General features: G+C 36.3%; 1 protein-coding gene across 2 annotated transcripts in view; it reads right to left on the bottom strand.

Annotated features, from left to right (window-relative positions):
• gpc5c (glypican 5c) overlaps window positions 1-14,662 on the bottom strand; it is a 145,888-nt gene that overhangs the window by 94,109 nt on the left and 37,117 nt on the right. For both annotated transcript variants that reach the window (XR_009268972.1, XM_058764623.1), the window contains exons 4-5: window positions 2,013-2,158; window positions 238-297 (exon numbers count right to left, since the gene is read on the bottom strand). Coding sequence is in view for 1 of the 2 variants with exons in the window: in XM_058764623.1 (XP_058620606.1) it covers window positions 238-297; window positions 2,013-2,158 (206 nt within the window). In the remaining variant the exon portion in view is untranslated. The remainder of the gene's footprint in view (window positions 1-237; window positions 298-2,012; window positions 2,159-14,662) is intronic.

Below are 14,662 nucleotides of genomic sequence, written 5' to 3'. Positions count from 1 at the left end.
GGGTACAACTTTTCAGCTTCCACAGCAACCAAACAAACCAAACTGTAATGACAAAAGGACCCGATCTGCACTAAAACACTAGTGTGAAACACCCTAACTGGTAAGGTAACTGTAGTAAGTGGGTAAAAAGAGACAGAGCTAACCTATTACCCAAGGAAAGTACACATACAGATTCAAATTTGTAAGAAAGATAATCATAAATAAATGCAACTTTTTAGTAAATGTATTCATGCTTACCGTGCAACCTTTTTCAGAGTTCTACCTCCATCGCTCTTGGAGGTTCTCAGAGGGAGTGAACTGATAACGGTCAAAACCCCCAGTACAAGACAATGGAACAGTCCAGAGGAAGATGAGGCAAGCAGTTTGGAGGGGAGAACAGAGAGATGGAAGAAACCAAAGGGCAACAAAACAGGGGAGGGGATGATGGTGAGAAAGGGAGAGAAAAATCATGACCATGGAGAAATAAAAATCACTCATGCACATGCAAACCAGACCTGAAAGATGGGTTACATCACACTAGCAATGAAACTCAACCAGGCGGATTCAGGAAGTATTTTTCCCTCAGAAAAAAACATCAAGGGTTAAAACCTAACTAGACCAAGCACTGAGATCACAACAAAATGAGATTTATTTAACATTTTGAGGGAATTAATGACATAATTGAAACATTCTGGGTTTCGTGTTGCTTTAATGCTTCAAAAACATTACTAAATGTCTTTAGTTAAAATTCATCCATAAAATTAACTATGAACTATTCATTTTTACTTCCATAACCCTGCTGTTGAGCTCCATTATTCATGTCATTGGAGGTTCAAAATGGACTTAACAGGCAACCTAGCAGCCTGTTTTAATTTATTCTATTTAACTAAGTATAACATTGTGTTCTGACCTCTGATCTTAATGATGGAGCGCTCTAGCTATTCTTTGAAAATAATTGTACATTTTTCATTTATAAATTTCCAGGCCTGCCAGCCACAGCATTTCCAAGGCTCTTAGTGCAGAGAGATGATGTCATCCGTACGGTGATGAGTGTTTGCTGTCCTCTGCTCCACTGCCTCCTGCACACCGGAAAAACCTCTAATCCATTTATCTCTCTCTGTTCCTGCAGTCTCAGTGCCAGTTACAGCACTGTCCTTGCCAGCCTACCACTTAGTGATGGCTATCTGCAGCGTGTGTGAGGACCTTCAAGATACAGGTTAAATGTCCGATAGCATATTTTTAAATCAGGGTCTTTAGAGACACTTGCCAAATGGGTATATGTGTCTGTTTTCCCAAAGCATGTGTACCTGCATATATTTACACACACTTCATGACGTGTTTCAGGACAGCAAGGCATCATGGGCCTAGAGGAGTTTTTAATACAGATGCACAATATATCGGTGGTCATTGCCATATTGTTCAATATTATTGCTTTTATTATTGGAGTAGGTCTGATTAAACAGATAATAGAGGTTATTTTGATGTACATGTCATAATGTCTTTCTATGCCAGATTACAAAAGTGTGTTGTATAACAGAAAAGATGGAGAAAAAATAATAATAATTTAATAGCAGGTTAAAATTCAATAATGAACCCTTAAAAAAAATACAGAATATGGGAACGATTAATACCAGGATTAAAAATAATGACAAAGGAATATATAAATTAAAATAAATATATATATATATATATATATATATACACACACGTGTGTGTGAGAAAAAATTATTATAATTCAATGTATGATCCTAATTTTTATTTTATTTTAAATAGTTTTAGAAGAACTATATCCTATCACCTACCAGTGAGTAAGTGTATAATATTGGTGGTCATATCAATTATCGGTATTGGCCTATAAATGTAATTATTGGTGCATCCCTAATTTATAATTTACAGGCAGATCTTCAGGTTACAAAAAAACTAAATTATAGTAATAAAAAACAATTAAAAAATTCTCTACCTTAAGACTTTTCAATATCAAAGAGCTGTAAAAATGGGTTTTTCAATAAATGCATCTTGGGATCCAGCCTAACCTGTGAAGGTGCGCCAACATGCCGATATTATCGGATCCTGGAACGTCCTGTGAGCTGTTGGCAGGTGGAGGGGTGACTGAAGTCGGAGGAAACGTCCTGACTGTGGCTGAAGTAGCATTTGAAGAGTGACCACATACCTTATCCACCTGAAAGACAGAGAGACACAGATGAGAGAGGGCTATGCTCTCTCTGTCCCTTCAGGAAGACAGAACGAATGACATAAGTTTCTTTGTCTCTGTGATAAATTAAACTAATGGAAAAGCAGAGACAGTAACAGATCACATTTGTGTGCACATGAATGAATGAATTGATTAAGACCTCAGCCAGAGACAGTGTGTGTGCGGTGTCTTTGAGCGTGTGTGTCTGGCTCTGGTTTTGCCTATATTTTGGGGATCAAATATCCTCAAGCATAGTAAAACCTGAAATCAGTTACACTGTGGGAAGCAGCCAACAGTCTCCACAAGGAAAACAGCTTAATAAACAAACGAAATAACATCTTAATAAAAATCTAAAAATGCAGAAAGGATTCTGTGAGGGTTGCGTGGAGGGTTAGGGGCCAAAAAATATCATTAGCTCAGTCTAATAACAACAAAAGTCAATGGAAAATCCCTACCATGATGGAAAAACAAACGTGTGTCTGTGTATAAGCCAGTTTCTCTCATTAGAGACCATTGCTGTAACACAGGATATCAATTTGCATTTGCTTTTATATCTACACCTCCTTCACCTCTGTCTCTTCCTCGTTCTCACACACACATTTAATCAATGCCGTTTCATCCCACTAAAAGCTCCGGCAGACGTCACCAGTCCATTAGTCAAAGCAGACTCGACTACGGCGATCCAAATGATTACCCCCTGTTTCTGCCCTCTCCTATCAGTCACCTTTAATAATGACAATTTTATTTGGCATTAATAAATCTTTATCTCTTGCATCATTTGTCATTGCTCCGGGAGCTCGGACGTAAGGGTGGAGGACAGGACTACATTCCGTCACTCGCTTTACAACGTGAATGAATAACAAGATGCAACTCTCAATTAATACGATTAATACGCTGAAATAAATGGTGTAAGATTGGAAGGAAAGGTACAAAACTGTCACTTTGGCAGTATTCTTTTTTTAAAGGTCCTAATATGTACAATATAGAATAGATACTAATATAGTACAAAATATGCACCATTTAGGGCCTTTTAGCTTTTGTACCTTAGTGTACCGTCCCAGTGATAGCTTTGTACCTTTTTTTCCTGACAGTAGAAACAATTTTCACTAAAAAAATTACAAGTAACAACAAAAAAAATGGCAAGTAACATGACAATTTAAAGTGATATTTTGAAGTCAAAACACATACATTTCATGTGCATTTTTTATGATGATATGAAGAACATTTGGGTCATCAGGGCAATGTTTCGCTACACTTGCAATGTCCAATTTCTTAAAAAGTCCTCAAAAACAAAACTGCTAAAATTACTTGAAAAAAAAAAAACTTGGAGCCTTCACTAGCAGAAAGGTTCATTTATGGACTAAATATCCTAAATAACTAAATATAAGTCTTAAGTAAAATCTAAAAATATCTGAGAGTGAGATGGGCCTTTACCACTGTATGCAAAGAAATGACTAGACTACCACAAAAATGGGCTCAAGGTTTGATTCAGACCCAACAATGAAACTGCATCTGTACCATTTTTAGTGTCAATCTGTTCACTACAAGTTAGTAAAATTATGTAAGTTTTATTCCAAGATCCACAAATAGCAGCTCTCTCAAAACACACACACACACACACGTAGAGACCGTAAGAATCCGATATCTTTCTGGACACGATACCAGGCTAAAGGAAAAGAACATTTACAGCATTTATTAAACTACAGTATATTTAAGATACCTGATATAAGTACATTTAATATACTTAAGAGCTTGTGCAAACATTATTAAACACTGACATGTGTTAAATATCAGATTTAATTAATAATAATAAACTGAATCAGTTTCTTTCTTTTACTTTCAGAAGCCTTTGAGCCTACAGAGAATGAGGCATTATGGGTATCGGCCAAAAATGTGGGAGTGCTGGGAAAATATTTGTGTTTTGATTTTGTTGTATTCTGTGTAGTTTATTGATTTACCCTCTATTGTAAATATTTTTCATCCTTCTTTTTGACGAACAGCATGGGAACCATCGTTTCCCCACAAATAAACCCAGCGGTGGATTTTGGACAGAGTATCTAAAATACACAAGAGTTATCCTTGAACCATCATGTATTTTATCCTATTCCACGGATAATTTCTTTTCTTTTCTTCATCCTAGTCAGTTTTACATAACTGAGCTGCAGTTCTGCATATTTAAATCAGTGAAAAAAAACTTTTCTAATCTGAGATTCAGGCAGTTACATGAGCTTCTTTATGCATGGATGGAATTTCTCTCCGGAAGTTTCCCAGTGTCCAGTATCAAATTATTCTACAACCGGAAAGTCTGGGAATTTTTTCTTGTAAGGCTTGGATAATTTTATAAGTTAATAAAATTTCAATAAATCTGATGGTAAAAACTAAATGTCTGCAGCCCAGAATGAACCCAATGACCTTCTCCAGATCCCCTACTCCTGTAAATGGGGTTCAGAATGTTTTGATATTTGTTCATTTTATCAAGACTCAGAGGTGGTCAAAAACACATTTGTAGTGTAAACACTTCCCTTTTCTGAAAATCCTTTTTTAGCACAGTAGATGACTGACAGGTGACTTCTACGACACTTAACTCACCCTCACCTGTCAATCATTCAATGTGTTAACACAAGGTTTAAATTTTACTGGTTATGTACAGTTTAAGGAATTCATAGTATTGTATTATATATATATATACACACACACATATATACACATGTATGTATATGTATATACATATATACATATATATGTATGTATGCATGCATGTATGTGTGTGTGTGTGTGTGTGTGTGTGTGTGTGTGTGTGTGTGTGTGTGTGTGTGTGTGTGTGTGTGTGTGTGTGTGTGTGTGTGTGTGTGTGTGTGTGTGTGTGTATATATATATAATAAGAACTGGTTGAAGACATTGAAGCATATTAGTTCATTCTTTAAACATGCGTATGAGAGAGAGAGAGGCAGAAGTGACCTCAGCGACACCCTGATCTGTGACGCTAAACACAATGGATCATTCCACTGGTCAACTGTTACTCAATTACCTACTGTTGAAAGCAGAGGTTTGCTCTTGTCTGGTGAGAATGCGTGCACCTGTCTGTCCTTGTAATATCTGTGAAATGCCAGTGTGTGAAACATTCCGGGTGTGATTAGACGGGGTCTGAACGGTGCTTTATCCCACGTGGATGGAGTCTCAGAGGAAGACACATGCGGGAGCTGTGAGCGCTTGGACTTGGGTAACAGATTGACTGTGTATTTGTGGTTGGTAGCGGGTGTTTGGCTGCAGTTTTACTACAGTGCGCTATGAGGAAGTCTAATTTAAGGCATGTGATCTTTATATGTGCCAACTGCTCGATCTATATCTTTTTCAGAGGACTGTTTTAAAGACAGACTTTTCCTTCAATCATCATGTTTGTGTAAGTCTCTCTCTGGGGGAGTATTGAGTTACATGGTGTGGTGATGGTGTGTGATGAAGTTTGTTGATGTAAGAATCTGCTCCAGAGGCAGCACAACTTTCTCAGTGCTCTCTTGCCCAAAACTCAGAGAGAAAGAAAGACAGACTGACAGACAGAGCTAGACGATACACAGACCGATAGACGGACGGATGGACAGACAGATAGAGCGACAGACAGACAGACGGATAGATAGAGCGACAGACAGACAGACAGATAGATAGAGCGACAGGACAGACAGACAGATAGACAGAGCGACAGGACAGACAGACAGATAGACAGAGCGACAGGACAGGACAGACAGATAGATAGAGCGACAGGACAGACAGACAGATAGATAGAGCGACAGGACAGACAGACAGATAGACAGAGCGACAGGACAGACAGACAGATAGATAGATAGAGCGACAGGACAGACAGACAGATAGACAGAGCGACAGGACAGACAGACAGATAGATAGAGCGACAGGACAGGAAGACAGATAGATAGAGCGACAGGACAGACAGACAGATAGACAGAGCGACAGGACAGGACAGAGCGACAGGACAGGCAGAAAGACAGAGACCGATAGAGTGACAGGACAGGACAGGCAGACCGATAGAGCGACAGGACAGGACAGGCAGAAAGACAGAGACCGATAGAGCGACAGGACAGGCAGAAAGACAGAGACCGATAGAGTGACAGGACAGGACAGGCAGACAGATAGAGCGACAGGACAGGACAGGCAGAAAGACAGAGACCGATAGAGCGACAGGACAGGCAGAAAGACAGAGACCGATAGAGCGACAGGACAGGACAGGCAGAAAGACAGAGACCGATAGAGCGACAGGACAGGCAGAAAGACAGAGACCGATAGAGTGACAGGACAGGACAGGCAGACAGATAGAGCGACAGGACAGGACAGGCAGAAAGACAGAGACCGATAGAGCGACAGGACAGGCAGAAAGACAGAGACCGATAGAGCGACAGGACAGGCTGGCTAGCTAGCTAGATAGCTAGATAGATAAACCAAAAAAAAATCACTTTAATCACTTCCAGTAATCCAAACTCTGATCTAAATCAGGTGGGAATGTGCAGACTGTCAAAGCCAATGACAGAAGAACACTGATGATTCTACTGCAAAAGAAAATACATCTAACCGCTGCTTCACATTTTAAAAGAGGAAATGCCAAAATTATTTTTTAAATGCCAGCGCTGTTTGAACAACATCACAGAGTGTCTCAGTGGTGTTGAATTAAACAGTGTTCAGAATCAGGCAGTGGCTGTGCCAGTATGGGAGGAGAAGCCAGCTTCACTGTTCAGTTAGCAGATTGTTTTTCATGTAGGTCTGGCTTGAGTGTGTGCTTGAACTGTGATTCTCTGGCTGCTTTGTTTGGCTTCACTGTTGTCACGCTGATACTCACACATACACAATTAGCTGATTAATGATCGATCTGTCTCTGCCTGTCTGTCTGTCTCTCTGTCTGTCTGTCTCTCTGTCTGTCTGTCTGTCTCTCTCTGTCTGTCTGTCTGTCTGTCTGTCTGTCTGTCTGTCTGTGTCTGTGTCTGTGTGTGATCTATTTGTGAACTTCGCATCTCCACATGCATTCTACTCTCGTATTAGAGCAAACCGTTTCAGACCCACCACGCTACTGACTTGATTACGTGTACCGTACCATCAACGCTACAATTCTGAGAATCCCCGGTGATAAAAATTGCTAAAATGCTTTCTCCATCCAAGTTAAAAGAACAAAGACAACTATAAGACAACATTGATAGGTTGATTTATTTCCTAATTTCCAAAAAAATGTTTTTGAGCAGTCTGATGCATAAAGTTTGTCAGTTCCTTACTTTCTACTTAAAAAAGGAAAGACAGAACAGTTGGTCACGCTTATGTTTCAATATCACAAAGTACATGAAATCAGCAATGAAATCTGAAAATGGTATCATAATTTTTGTTTATTCAGCTGAAATGACACCCCAAAGGCTATTCTATAATCTGGTGCAATTAATGCTTTCAAAACCAAACCAAAATGAAAACAAGATTGAGATAAACAGTTAATAAAATAAAACAATTTTAAAAATATTTATATATTTTTATAATATATTTAACGTATATTAATCACATTATTTTAAAACTATTTTAAATTGGTTTTGTGCAACTAATTAAGACTTTTTACTTTTTATTATTACTTTTTTCCATATTTTTTATTTTATTTATTTAATTTTAAGAAAAAAAGACCTTTAACATTTTTGTAGTGAAAATAAAATAAAAAAAAGTTTTTGAATATTTATATCATTTTTATATTATGAAATAAACATTACTATAACAACACCCAAAACAAATGTTGCAACTAATGCTTTCTTAAAATGAATCATCTGGATTTTATTTCATATTAATTTCATAATTTCAGTTACTAGCCCAGATGATTAACTACTAACCCACAACACCCTCAGGAAAAAGAGAGAGACAACGAGATTTAATATGTGGCACATCCAACGACCAACATTTTATGTTTTGCACTTGAAGATTGCTGGAAATGCCAGCTGGAAGTTGTAAATGCAATTTACAACCACCACCAAGCAAACAAACAAACAAACAACAAACACATTGTCTGTAGCAATGGGCATTTCTGAACTGTGCATTGCTATATACTGTATGTTTCTTAAATGCTATCTGTCTCCTCGGTCCATCTCAGCCAAGTTTGTGGTCTGGACACACACTCCACCTCAGAAAGTTTCCCAGATATAAATCCTCCTCTCTCTCATAGTTCTCTTAAAAAACTTCTCTTTACAAACAGAAGGGTGCTGAGGATCTGACCCCAGACTGGCTGACTCAGCGACTGTTACGCTCACTTTCCTCGCCTCTCTCCTTTCCTCTCCTCACCTCGTCCCTCTCCTCTACTATCCTCTCAGATCTTCTTTTCTCTCCTCCATATTTCACTCTAAACTGTAAATATTCTGTTAAGAGCATATTTCTCGGCAGTTTGTCATAATCATTCACATATGATTTGCAATCTGGTTTCTCAGCAAACGGATGTCGCCAGCCTCTAATGTAACTGCCTTCCCAAAACATCAACGTAAACAACATTTTGAAAGATGATGCACTGGGAAACCAAATCAGAGAGAACTCCGTTTAGGGACCAAAAATGCATTACAAAGCAAGAATGAGGAAATTCTTCCAAGTCAACTAAAGGTCAGGCTTCTATTAACGTCTCCATTCAGTTTCTTTAGAATCTGGGCTACTATCAACGTCCCTGATGCACGGGAGTGTTATGATACAGTACTGGTTAAATTTTTTCGGGAAACAGGCTATAATTTTCTAGGGGAAATGAAATGAAATGAAAATGAAAAAAGAAAAAAAAAGACGAAAAGAAAATGGAAAAGAAAATACAAATAAACGAAAAATATAAATAAATCACAAAATAAAAAATATATAAAATAAAATAAATGAAATTAAAGTATAAACTAAAAAATATATATGAAGTACAAAAAAAAAAAAAAAAAAATCACTGCTGCTTATCCATGCAAAATAGTAGCTTTTCTGGTAACAATACATAATTTTCTTGGGGTTACATAAAATAAAGGTAATATAATAAATTAATAATATAATATAATATAATATAATATAATATAATATAATATAATATAATATAATATAATATAATATAATATAATATAATATAATATAATATAATATAATATAATATAATATAATATAATATAATATAATATAGCTGTTTATCCATGCTTTAAATTCAGTGATAAATTAATTTAAATTAAACTTATGTTCAAATTTGACTGTCACCCTAATTGAGATACTCGCTGATTTTTTGCTAGATAAATATTCTCTGATGTGTGAAATAAATTACATGTAGTGATTACTGATATAATTGTCTATTATAAATAAATAAAAGGCATTTATATACACACTTAAGTGATTTTTATTTATCAGGAATAAAATTCAAATAGTTGTGATCATGTCTGATATAGTGATAATTAATTGTTAGTCTGTCAAATTTGGATCACTTTCTCTCCTGGCTGTTGGAAGTTCACAGCGCTTGTCTCGTGCCACATATTAACAATTACATGAATATACAGGTAAAACGGCATGTGAGCCATCTGGATGTCAGCGAAGAGCTGCATAAATCAGGATCAGCACTAATCCGATTCCTCATTCCTCCCAAATCACAGAACCACCACCTTTTCCCGACCCGTTCCGCTATTACAATATTAAACTCTCTGGGCCCAAATGCAAACATTGCGATGAATGTTCATATTCATAGATTCTTAAAATATCTCGTCCTATATTTATAATCCAAACATTTCTAGACATATTCTCATTTCCTCTCAATTATTCATATCAAATGAACCCTACGTCCATCAGTGCATATAATAATTCCCTGTATCCACAAATTTGTGTTCACAGGAATGAGTATATAGTACCAAGGGATAAAAACAGCACACAAAGCAAGGGAAAAGACCAAAAATGAACAAGAAAAGAAAAAATAAAGTGGGGTGGGGGCTTTCTCCTTCACTATAGTCATTCACTCCGTCAGATTGGAAAATAAATGGCTCCGCTGAGGGTTACAAACTTGGTGAGGTAATTGATTCCTCACTTTTTACTCACTGGAAAGATGGATTGGGGAAGGGATAGCGTGATATGGCACTTTCCAGAAATAGGGTAAAGGGCCTGAAACACTTAGTCTGTATTTTTTATTTTCAAGTCTTATTTTCTATAGATTTTTCAAATTCCATTACTAAAATTTCTCCAAAGTTTAACAATGTCAAAAACACTGCACTGCACAAAACAAAAATAAAATGAAAATAAACCTAGCATGAAATGTATTTAGCTACTTTATTTTTTCTTAGATAACTTTATAAAAGTTGTTTGCACCGCGCTCTTCCATCGCTTGAATCAATTAAATCACTTATAGTACATGAAACAGTCTTTTCTTTTCTTTTTGTTTTATTCTACATTTATCACCAATAAGACAAGGACACAGATGTTTCGGCTCAAAGGCCTTCTTCAATGTCTTAAAAGATACAAATCCTTCACCCACTTTTTAAATTACTCATTTGACGTCAGTTCATTTACCAATGTTCATTCATTTACAGCTTATGTATTCCATTTCAATATTAAACAACTTGCATTTAAATATCATACCCATTATCATAACCACCACTGCACTACAATATACCTATTAGATACCTTTATATAAAAACTTCTAATAGCTTTTATAATAATAAAAAAAAAAAGATATTTGTGCCTCTAATGCAAAAGGAAAAAATGGTAAATGGGAGCTAGAGGAAGGTGAGTAAGAGACGCAGGGCTCTTTTACTGACCCCTCTTCTCATGACCGTCTGTGTTCTGGGCTTTGGAAATCTTTTCTAATCCCAGGGGCCTTGTTTCCATTATCTTAAAGCACAAGCTACTATTAAAATTCCTGTGTAAGACTGTAATTAGAGCCCTCAGTTAAACCTCGGAGGAAATAAGGTAGAGCAGCACATTAACTGCTTGGGACGGCGGATAATGAATTATTACATTTTTCTCGTTTTTGTCTGACGTGCGCTCACAGTTGTCAGCAGCCACTCTGAGGCACAGCAATTACGGGTCACCGAAAGACTGTCTGTTTCCACGCTAGCAACATTGAGACATCACAACACTTCAAATGAACTCTGACCTCACGTCTACAGTCCCGTTCCATCTCCAGTTGGGAAATAACATTGCAGCGTAAATCCTGTCATTCAGTCTAGCAGTAGAATTATTAATGGACCTTAAACCTGTTGAAATATACAATAATCACTAGGAAAACACTCCAAATTGGATGAAATCACTGGAAGAAGGGAAAGAAAGAATAGAAAGAAGAGTTTAAAATACAAAAAGAGAGATTAAGGGAGGATCCTGAGCTCTTCAGCTTTTAAACTTTTCCATCTATAGGTATATATGTATGCATGTATGTATTTTTTTGTTAAATATGAAATTTTGTATATATAAATCACAAAAATACTAAATATATATATATATATATATATATATATATATGATTAAATTATAAAATTAATAAAAATGTATGTTTCATTAATAAAAAGTATAAATTTCTATTATTTTTATTATTCATATAAAAGACATTTTATACAGAAAATAAATAAATAAATAATTACATATAATTGTATTTCATATCATTTATATACTTTATTGCAGTTTTGTACACTACTGTTTAGATGTTTGGGGTAGATCGGAAGAATTTTCAAACATTTTTATTAATAAAACAGTAATATTGTGGAAATATTACCATTTAAATAACAGTTATTATTATTGTTATTATTATTGTTATTATTATTATTATATTTTGCATTAATTTATTCATGTTATTTCAGAATGAATTTTCAGTAGCCATTGCTCCAGTCATCATTGTCACATCATGATCCTTCAGAAATCATTCTATTAAATAATAATAATAATAATAATAATAATAATAATAATAAGTTATTGTTGTTAATAATAATAATAATAATAATAATTAATACAAATCTTTCAAAGCTTTGAAAAAATGACTTATGGGACCTCTAGAGAAACTGACAACTGAATCCTACTGCAGGGTAGACATTGATTTAGTGGCAAGTAAACAAGATATCCTTGATCAAACCTACTGTATACATGACGCTTTAGGTCTCAAGGTACTATCCAATTTCAGATTTACCCTCTTTTAAACATCATGTAATAAATGCATACTACGTGTTTGGTCACTGTGGCTGTCACTCATATGGTCCCCTTGCTGAAGTGGGCAGATTTTGGCCAGAATAAGGGCCTTTATACCCAAAAAAGGGAAGAAAGGAACAATGGAGGAAGTTTGCACTCTCTAATTGTATAACCAGCACTGACGGTCCAGAATTTAAAAAGATAATGAAAGGAATGTGCATTGCACACACACACACACACACACCATTACCCGAGTTCAGCTGGTATCACAACCCAGCATCACCTAAACCCAATGGTACATGTGTATGACACCTGATCTACAGGGATTTAAAACCACACACACACACACACACACACACACACATACACAGTAAGACCACAGAGATGTAAAAAGATAACCCAGTCCGCTTTTAAAAACCTCTCGATCTACTCTCTCTCTCTTCGTCCCAGTCGTACAGTGCTGGTCAATAGAAGTCTTTCAGACATGCATGAGGGCAGCCAGCGCTGTCAGCACCTACAGTGTCTCGACAGACCTCTAAAACCTGATCCCAGAAAGCACACACACACGCAGCATGCCCTCTCAGGCAGCACACATGATGGGACGGCATGCCAACCACAATCCGTTTGGGAAAGTATCCCAGTGAAAATCAAACCATTGCTATAATTCCTCTAATAACATCCCAGCTACACACACACACACATTTGAGAGAGAGTGGAGAAGACTATGGTTTATGATCTTTGGAAGGAGAATACAAAAATGAGAGAGGTGGAAAATTGTTGGGCATTATTTTAACAGACCTGAATACAACTTTATCGGGAGATAAAACAATGGGGGAAGAGTACAAGCAAGGGGTTGTGGGTAATGGAGTCTGTTATCAGTATGGCAGTCCTGTCAGGCTCACCATTTTCTCAATAATTTTTTGCTGAGTGTAAAGAAAACAGTGGAGATTTACACACAGCAGCAGAGGAAAACAGAAATCGCCTGCCAGAAACAATCTCCAAACCTTTTCCATCGTTTAATGCAGGATTCTATTCCTCCACAGAATCTGGACCCCAAAAGCTGTTTTACTGAAAGAATCTATTCAGAAAGACCACAGAATCGCTTTATGTACGTTACTATTTGAAAGTTTGGGGTCAGCAAGATAAAAATAAATACTTCTATTCAATAAGGAGGCATTAAATTGATCAAAAGTCGCCAAATCAGAATATTAGAATGATTTCTGAAGAACCAAGTGGCGCCAAAGACTGTAGAAACGGCTGTTAAAATTTACATTTTAAAATATATTCAAATAGAAAACATTTTTATTATTTTACATTATATTATTTCACAATATTACAGTTTTTACAGTATTTTTGGTCAAATAATGCAGCCTTGGTAAGCATAACACTTATGTAATATTTTGCTATTTTGATTATCTAATAAAAGATAATTATGTATTATATCCCAGAACACAATGCACTCAATTTGACTTTCCACATCTAGTGAAAAAAATGAACAAGAATGACATCAGCCATGATTTTTACTTTTCTTTCTTGACATATTTGATTGGTCTGCCAAAAGATTTAGAATTCATATAGCGCTGAATTAAACAAATGAAGTCATGTGACAAAAAAGTAGCATACTATTGTATATCTCTTCATTATTTATACTGTTTCACGCAGGCAGCATAGAGTGTATAAAGTAGTGCACTACTATTCCATTTCAAACAAATCCAAACACGCACACCATTATCACAATCCTGTGAGCCGAACAGATCAGTCAAAAGTTAACCAATCACATTCTGCCCTTTAAGCAAGCCACTTTTTAACAGCTTCAAAATTATGTAAACACACTAGTAGACAGTATAATGCCAGTATTCTAATGGAGTGTCACATTTAAAAGTGTTTCAGAATAAAGTGACCTGGGTTCATGTTGGCTGGGTCTTTCCAATCCCATGAAGTGGCATTTGAAGTGCGAATAAAAGTGAGTTTGACTGGGTCTGTGATAAATGGGCTCACAGTTCAAAGCTAAGAGCATGTGTACTATGGGTGTCAGTGATAAATGTACATACAAAATTCTGCCGTTGAGCCCTTTCCAAACACTCATTCACACTCTACACTACACAACAACAGATAACAGCAGCCTAAGAGACATTTTGTTTGGACAAACGGCACCAGAAGAATCTCGCTGAAAAGGTGAACTTGCCTGAACCCTTTCTGGATTTTCATGCTTTCAGGTTTTCTGCAAAGCTGCTTGCTAAGATGAACTACAACAACATTAAAGCTAGTGATCAATCAGTACAACACCAAGGCTGATATTAATCAACCAATATTTGCCATTTTTAATAATCACTTGGCCGACAAGTGTTGGAAGTAGGACTTTTATTTTGACAG

The sequence above is a fragment of the Onychostoma macrolepis genome, chromosome 02 (genome assembly GCF_012432095.1).
Source record: "Onychostoma macrolepis isolate SWU-2019 chromosome 02, ASM1243209v1, whole genome shotgun sequence".
Lineage (NCBI taxonomy): Eukaryota > Metazoa > Chordata > Actinopteri > Cypriniformes > Cyprinidae > Onychostoma > Onychostoma macrolepis.
This window is presented reverse-complemented; position numbering and strand designations above follow the sequence as displayed.